Source organism: Amaranthus tricolor, chromosome 6 (assembly GCF_026212465.1).
Source record: "Amaranthus tricolor cultivar Red isolate AtriRed21 chromosome 6, ASM2621246v1, whole genome shotgun sequence".
Taxonomy (NCBI): Eukaryota; Viridiplantae; Streptophyta; class Magnoliopsida; order Caryophyllales; family Amaranthaceae; genus Amaranthus; species Amaranthus tricolor.
In genome coordinates, this window is record NC_080052.1 from 23,346,794 (window position 1) to 23,356,344 (window position 9,551).

General features: G+C 27.9%; 1 protein-coding gene across 1 annotated transcript; it reads right to left on the minus strand.

The window, feature by feature from the left end:
* Window positions 1-380: 380 nt before the first annotated feature.
* On the minus strand, window positions 381-9,551 carry LOC130815159 (uncharacterized). Its single transcript, XM_057681529.1, has 5 exons — window positions 9,354-9,551; window positions 5,447-5,569; window positions 3,093-3,369; window positions 2,480-2,523; window positions 381-963 (listed from the first exon to the last, which is right to left on the minus strand). The coding sequence occupies exons 1-5, from the start codon at window positions 9,370-9,372 to the stop codon at window positions 623-625; spliced, it is 804 nt and encodes a 267-aa protein (XP_057537512.1). The 5' UTR covers window positions 9,373-9,551; the 3' UTR covers window positions 381-622.

The window sequence follows — 9,551 nt, forward strand, 5'->3', positions numbered from 1 at the left end:
CTTGATGTATATTAGTTTTTTCTGGTGAATGAAAAAGTTTTTATTTGCCAAAAAAAATATATTTCATGAAGGAAAAATTTTATGGAGGAAAAGTGGAGACCATAAACATTTTAAAAATATTAAAAAAAAGTTAGTGGAAAAAATATGGGGACCATAATTAATAAAAAAATGTTTATATAAAGTTAATGAGAAATAACTGAGGACGATGACGAATATAAAAATGATAAAATGAAATTAATGGAAGATTTGTGGGAATCATAAGTATTATTAAAATATTAAAATGAGGATGAATAAGGTTATTTTTATCCAAAATTTGTGATATAAATACAAATATTTTTTACGAAACTAACAAATAAAACATCCAAAATGACAAATGAGAATTTCTTTAAGGAACGAATAAAGTAATTAGGAAAAAAATTATACACTTGATGCAAATTGCAATGATCATTATGATCAAAGTTTCTTCTTAGCATAATAAAATTTCAAATCATGATATACACAAAGTTTTGTTGCAATCTCCACACCTTCAAGGTCATCATACAACCTTGGATGCAATACAAAGTTAAATACAAACCCAATTATACATATCCATTTGGATATATTTACATACATCCAACAAACATTAATTATCTTTTTTATTATTCCATGGAGCACATATCATTTGTAGCCCTTGTGCTAAAGATGTTACACAATTATCTTCTTGCTTTTCATTCTCTTGGTTATCTCCTTGTGTTGCTTCATTTGTATTGAGGCTTCTAGTGTCTTGGCTTTCCTTCTCATCTTGAGTAGATTGAGATTGTTGATCACCTTGTAGTGCTTTGTCATTTTGGTTAGGAATGTCTTTGTTTAGTAATTCTTCGAGCCCACTCTCCATGGCTTTGTCCTTGATCTCTTCATTGATTTTTTGTACTTCTCCCTTTAATTTTTCAAGGAACGATTCGGGCTTCTTCTCTTCATGAGTTGCTGTTTTTACATTCGCAATCAATCATCATCATCATTTCAATAAGTCCCGCTCAAAATAGGGTCTGAGAAGATAGGAAAGAAGGCAAACCATACCCTCATCATGAGGAGGTCGCGAAGAGAGTCCCATTTTGTTGGAATTAGTTCTTACGTTTGTATAGTAAGTACTATTCATCAATCAATTTTGTTTCACCTTTTATTCTTTGTGTTTAAGAAAAAGTAGTAAAATAATATCTTACTTAATTCGTTTCAATGTATATTTTTATAATATTTATGTTTTATAAGTAAATTGAACTGGTAACTTGTTTGAATGTCATAATAAATCGTAGGCACATAGTTATCAGAATCTCGATTCTGATCTACAATTCAATCATACGATCCAAAAATAGGCGATCGATCCGAATCGTAGGTAGGATTTTAATGTGGTAGAATCGTGCGATTCCATTTAGCTCAAAAATTATAGTGGTAACATCATAACTCGATTCTACGATCCTACGATCCATGGGTAGTTTTAATTGTAAAATATTTTCATATAATCTAAATTTCACTTATATATATATATATATATATATATATATATATATATATATATATATATATATATATATATATATATATATAATAATAATAATAATAATAATAATAATAATAATTATTATTATTATTATTATTATTATTATTATTATATCAATACTTTTATAATATTCAAATTTTTCTTAATTTGCAGTTTAAAGTGATTATTAAAAAGCATTATTTTTCATATTTGATAGATAAAGTCAAATAAGTTTACTTACACCTTAAAACTTAAAAAAGAACAAATTTAATTGATAATTAGTAATCCAAAGCACATTAATGCATTGTAGGATCACACGATCCTACGATCCGATACCGATTTCGATCCTACCCCTGAACGATCCTAGATAGAATCCTGATCCTGATAACCTTGGGTGAGGAATGATAGTGAAAAGTTAATGTAATTTTTGTAGGAAAATCCCTAGATAAACTTAATGATTCTACTTGTTTTGCTTCAATTATCTCATTTTCTTCACAAAATTTATTCCAAAGCATTACCATTTAGAGATGTGATATTAGGTGGTGATGAAAAATCGTGAAAAAAGTTTTTTATGATCATAGTTTCATCACTATGAAATTTAATAACATGATACATTTCATGAACATATACAGTACAAATTAATCATTCCAATTACCACAACAAACAAACAAGGGGTAATAGTAATTACAAAGTGCACTCTTAGCTTTAAATATTGATCAAAACTTTTGCACAAAAATTTAATTTCAGGTAGGAAATGTGCAAATTTAATGAATCATATGTGGGAGTAATATGGAAATTGTACTCGAATCCAATGAATTTCGGCACATAAATTAATTGCAGTAATAATCAAATTAAACAAAAGGAAACTACTACGTCCTTTTGCTCTTTATGTTCACAAAATGAATGGTTACTTTTTTTCCAAAAATGCTCAGTATTAAAAAGATAATTGATGATAATAAAAGTTACCTGCTGTAGGATTTATGGATTCTGGTAGAGGATCTGTATTAATCCTGCAAAGTAATCACCATAACAATAATCTTGGCTCAGCACTTATAAATTCTACACATATTTTTAAACATAAGTTTTTGTATGAGACGGTCTCATCATGAGACACGTTTTATATATGCGTTAAATAGTCCAATAATCCAAATTAGTAAAATATAAACTTATTGATTTGAGATGGTCTCATAAAAGATGGTTAAACCCGTACCAACTCTGGCCCAGTCATCGCCTATAATATAAAATACAAACAAAAAACAAGTTGGTATGGGGCGACGAGTTGGCAACCAACCCCAGTATCGCCCAATTACGAAACACAGATGGCGACGACCTGGTCTTTGCCTATCTGTCGCCTGGCCATCGCCCATGACGATGACAGGGTTGTCATCGCCTTTTACGAATTTATTTGTAGTGTGACTCATGGATTACATAGAAATTAGACGTATCCCTATGTATGTTAGGTTTTGGGCAACGACACTCCTTACCTATCCCAGGGCCGACCCTAACAATCATAATTAATTAGATCTCTATAGTTTAAATTAAATTATAAATATAGATTTGATAGAGAAGAAGGACTTACGTTTGATGAACGAAGTGTTGGACGAGTTTTGTAGCATTTTCTTGTGCTGGCTTGACAATAGAGTCAGTAGTCTCTTTAACATCATCTGCTAATTTGTTGACGATAGTATGAGTAGTCTCTTTGATGACATTTAAAACATCATCTACTTCTACTGGTTTCTCATGAATGATTTTTTCAACGTAATTGGTGTCATTATCTGCCACCTCAGCACCTGCTTCTCGATCTTCATTGCTACTACTCTCATCTATTTCAACATCCGCTTCATTTGCTGGTTTATCTACCAATATGTATGCCCAAATAACATCACTTTAAAAATTACTTAAAGTTTAAAGGTAACACTTTCAGTATTTCGTACAAGACAGTGGACAAATCGTACCCTTTCCCCAAGAAGGGAGTAAAGAGAGATACGCACAGTCAAAAAACCTCGAGTGTCCAGTAGAGGTCAAAACCCAAACCTTCTGTTCTACATGCAGATGCTTTATCCATTGAATCACAAGCGCTTTTAGTGAATTTTTAATTAAAATATAACATATATTTTTAATAATAAAAAAACCCTGATAAATGATATATTCATTTAATATATACATTATGAGTTTGAATATGTACGTCTTTTAGTGTGACCATTTTTTATAGATTATCACTAAAAAAACATTAAAAATACAAAAGTTTAGAAGAATTAAGATATTAAACTAGTGAAACTACAAAACAACACACAATATTATAAGTGTTAGCTTTTATTTGACATTTATATCTTACACTGAGATTTAAGTGAGTTAATATTATTGACAAAAACCAACTCAATTAAATATGTGTGCTCATAATTTTATGTTTTATTTATTGTTATTTATAGAATGGAAGTAGTGAACAAAGAAAAATAAAACATAATAAGTGATTTAGACTAGCATGATAATATATATACCTATAAATAAAAATCGTATAAAATTTATACTCCTCGTCAATCGAACATATTTCCTTTATTTCTTTATTTATTGTGTGCGTCATATTTGTTTTTATCAATCATCATATATTAACCTTAATTTTTTATTCTCTTTCAATCTAAATTAATCAGTCAAATTATGGTTAATTTGAGATATTAATTATAAAATAGAAATATTAATTACTTACGTAGCAAGAGTTGATCGGTCATACAAGGAAAGAAGTGGATAGGTAAATTGGATTAAAGAAAATAATAAAGATATTATAAAACACAATAAGCGTAGACGTAATAGTCAGCAAACAAATATAAATTATCCGAAGATAAACCGAGCTATCTACTTTCACGAACCATTTAAAATTAATTAATACTGATAATCATATTTAATGACATAATACAAATTTTACAATATTAAATAGGTAGCTTACTAGCTTAATTCAATGACCGGTTTACTAAAGGATACGTGAAAATTCAGATGATCTGATTTAATAATATTATAATCATTATTTATATCTTAATTAGAACGTTTTCTTTTGATTGGGATATATAAAATATACTTATTGTCCCATTGATTTAGTATAATTGAAAATGGAGTGTTTTTAAAAAAGGTGTATGAATGTTTTGTGATAAATAAAAAAAGAGAATAAAATGTGTAAAAAATTAAAAAATAGTTAAAATGTATGACTGAAATTAAAATAAATAGTGGGTGAATTTTAAAAATAAATAAGACCTTTAAAAGAGGAAATGAATACCTTAAAAGAGGAAATAAAACCTCTCATTAAAATAGGGGAGTAAATGGTTCATTTGCAATTAATCTCTAAATAAATACATCATGAAGTTGTTTTTACTTGCAATAGTTGACTTTGGATGCATAGTTTGACTATTAATATGTTTGATATGTGAATTATCAAACTTACAACGTAAAGAATTTTATAATTTGAAAATAATAATTACTAGTAAAATATATAAAATAAATAAGTAAATGGTTCATTAATAGTTTGACTATCTCGACATATAAAACTAAATAAAACTAATAAATTGTATATGTGGTAGTATTATAATAAATACTCCAATACAGCACTCATTTGACATTATTTAGGAGAAAAAATAAACTCTAAACTAAAATAATGAAAAAAAAAATAAGTAGGATATAGAAAGTAAAATGTAATTGTCATATTTTTAATTGTCCCAAATTATATTAGTTGATGAAATGATAACAAAATCCTTTTTTTTTTTCTTGAAAAAAGCAAAAAAAAAATAAAAAGACATGACATGCACCATAAGATATTTTAGGGGAAAATAAAATGATTCATAGAAAAGGTAAGAGCAGCAAAGAATTATAAAATATTTTGAATTTAATTATCTCTTAAAATTTTCGTTTGCTACCTAATAAACAAAAGGAAAGGATAAAGATAAGTACCGGACTTGGTGCGGGAGAACATCCGCTTGAAAGGGTTAGAATTTTTCTTGGAAAAGCTACGTGCCGGACTTTTTCCAAATATCTTGAAGCTACCCGTCTTTCCAACGTTTTTCTCATCTTTGCCTGTTCATTTTTACATAAATTAACAAAAAACAATTACACAAATTTTCATATGAGACGGTTTTATTATGAGACCATTTTAATTAGCTTGGTCTAATATATATTTATATTTAAAATAATGATTTTTTTATAATTTTAAAGTTACACTTATAAATTAAAGTGATCACTTACAATTTCAAAGTGATCACTAAGAGAAATGGACTTACTTGTATGGACTCGTCTCATGATAAGACGATCTCCTATAAGACGGGCTAAAAAAATTAATTTCCTCCTTCAAGGGCCGACCCTAAGTTTTCTAAGGGTCTGGGCGAAAGATTTATTATGGGCCCCTACTTATAATTTTTTTTTTGCACAATTTGCATTGAGACAATTCAAACAAAATTTTATTTGACTAGCTTTTAATTTATTGATAAGAATAAAATAAATATTAATTTTAATAGATTAATGTACAAATTTTCTCTATGTACAAGTATATTTTTCTAATTGATCACTTTGAGATTGTAAATGATCATTTAAATACTATAAAAGTGATCACTTTAAGACTAAAAAAGTGATCATTTTAGAATTAAAGTGGTGATCTTAATGTTATAAGTGATCACTTTAAGATAATATATTGAGTCAGTTGAATAAAAATGGTCTCACCATAAAATCATCTCATTTAAAAGTTAGGGTCTATAAGGTTCCCTTCGTTTTTTTTTTGTTTGTCCACTCTAAGAGAGAGAAATTTAAATTAGATTTTTGAAGTATATATATTGAAGATAAAATATTTTCGTATGAGATCTTGTTAGATTTGTCTCGATGTAAAGTTTTTAAGATATAATTTTTGTAATTTTTTATAATGTGTACTTAGAGATATTAAGACTTAAAATTTGTTAAAAAATGCATGCAAAAGATAAAGTGGACAAACAAAAAGAAGCCGAGAGAGACACAAATATTGAAATAAATAGTGTGTTTATTTAATATTTAGTATTTTAAAATTTTACAGTTAATAATTAATATGGTATAGATGCAATATCAAATTAAAATTTAATACACAAATTCTAGAGTACAATTTTAAGTTTAAACTTTAGGAGTACTAGGGATGGTAATGGGTCGGACTCGGCTAGGATTATATATACTCCGACTTTGCTCCGGATTTTAGTCGAATTTTTTTTTTGCAATCCACCTCCACTCGGAGTCGGATTATGTATACTCCAAGTTTGCCCCGACTCGGACTCTCGGACCTCCTATGGAGTCGGATACGGAGTCGGATTATTATCAAACTTTATCGTTGTGATATTGTACTAATGATTTAAAGCATACGAAGTTAACAAAATATATTTTTCAAATACAATTTAACAAAAAAATACGTACTTTAAATTCAAGTTTAACATTAAAAATAATCCTAATACTACAATTTAACAAAATTTTCTCGCATTTTGATTTGACGTATTTTATTTCTCTTGATTTGATTTGTCATATTTTGATTGATTGATCTAAATAAAAATACCAAGTAGTTTTTCAAAATTGAAAATTCCAATTAGTATGAGAGAGAGCTTGAATTAGTACGTCCAGAGTTTTAAAGGAAACAAAATATTAGGTTAAAAGTCAAATTTAAAGTCGGATTTCCTTCAGGGTCGGATTGTCGGATTTTTAATAAGGTCCAACTCCGGTCCGTCTCTAACTTGGATTCGGATCGTGAAGTCGGATAACCTTTTCCTCGGACTCGAATCGAATTATTTTTCTCGAATCGAGTCGGACTAGGGTCGGATTCGGACTGAATTGCTAACCCTAAGGAGTACTATTTATAATGGATCAACTTGCCCAACTTTTTAACTTTTGCCTTCTTTAATTTACTAAATAACCCCTTATCTTTCGAATTTTCATGTGAGGGAGTCATCTTCTTACTCTTCATTTATCAGATCTCGTTCCAAGCTTCTTCAACGGCAACCCTCTCGTCCAAACTCAACCCCTCTGCAACTAACACCCTTACACATATCCACCTCAAAAAACACTCACACGCTACGCTGTAAATAACCCGGCTAATTCAAATGAGCTCTCAACTTTTTGTGGGTCAGCCTTGGGCATAGGCCTAGGTTGCCCTTGCCTAGGGCCGGCCTTGTCTCCTTCATTATCAATATTCATTACACACCATAATTTAACTTTAAAATTAGGTTAAAAGGTATTTTAAAATAGGACTAGTTATTTATCTGACTTTGACGTGATTGTAAAATGAATTTTCAATTATTTAAAAACCAACGTGGATACAAAACTCAATTTTAAATTCACCAAAAAGGCTGAAACACTTAACTCGAAATCAATCCGATAACTCAAATAACCACTTCAAATTGAATGTCGAGGTTTTTAGCTTTTTCTTCTTTCTAAAAGTTATGTAATTTAAGATATTGAAATCTATAGTATGAAATATCGATTTGTATGTGCGTTTAAGAAATTAAAAATTTAAACCTTATTTATATAATTTCCACTTTAGATCAAATATATCTATTTTTGTTGCATTATTTATATATACGTAATATTAATATCACTTTAGATTAATATATTATGTGAATTTATTTTAATGGATAAAGCTTTTGCGTATGAGCCAGATGTTATTGCTTACCAAAAGATCAATGACTAAAGAGTCTAATTTCTTCTTAAATTAAGTTTATTTTAAAAAAAAAAAATTGTAAGTCTCGTTTTCAAAATTTTTATTTAATTTACTAAAAGAAAGCACACACGTAATGACCAAACCATGAAATCATACATGATTTTCATTAATGCAACTTACAAACTTATAGTAAATATTAATTTTATATCTTGATATGAAAGCATACAAAAAAAAATAACATAAATTTGTACATGTAGTTAACACACCAACTCTTGAAATCGATGCATGCACCAATGGAAAGATTGTCTTAGGCTATCTATATCAAGACTATTTTAAATTAATTATTTAGTTAGTAATAGACTAATAGTAGTAAGTAAGATATTTTAACTTGGAATTTAGTTTTTTATTAAATGATAATAAGTATTATATTTTGCAGATGAGACTCAAATTTAATTTTCATTAACTCATTTTTTCAGTTTATTTTTTAATCGAATAAAAAACTTGGAAAATGATAATTAATCATCGACCAACAATATATTTTAACACTCCAACATTCAAATTCGTAGAGTTAATTATATTAATTAACAAAGCATTAAATTTAAAATTTATCATTAAATCAAACACTAAAATATATTATATTATATTATTTCACGACCTAATCTTTAATAATATTAATCTCATTAGCGAAAGGACTAACTCAAAGCCTATGTTAATTGGTTTTTTTGACTATATATTAATTTATTTCCTAATAATTTAAAATAACGTAAAAATCTAAATAAATATTCAAAAATTTAAAATAATTTTAAAGAATATATATATTGACATCAATTAATAGCTAAAATAATAATTATTTTGTTTCTTATTAAATTTGTTTTAGTTATTACTTATTAGCTCCAAAGTCATGCATGTACTACATAATTACATGAGAAACTAAAAGTACATGTATGATCATTGGTCATAGTAACTAACAAGGCTATATTCTTAAGAATCGGATTTGATTTAAGTTGGAATAACTAATAAGATTATGAATTTGATTCTTACCTAATTTTCGTCTTTTTTCTGTTTATCCGTAATATAAAAAAAGTTTATATATTAGCTTATATACTCTTATAGTCTTCTATATGTAATGGAGGATTCGAGATCGATGCATCTATTAGCCAAACCAAAAGGGAGATAAATAGAAGTAGAACATTTACATACCTGAAGATAAGTCGGCCATTTTAATAAAACGAGCTGAGAAATTAAAGAGCTTGGGAGGTGTATGCAGTTCTGCTTCTGCACAGATGCAAATGCAAAAAGCAGAAGACAAGAACGCAAAGGCTACCCACAAAACCAAACAAGCTAAAGGGTTGGAAAATTATAAGAGAATTAATCAAGAATACTTCAAGTTTTGAAATT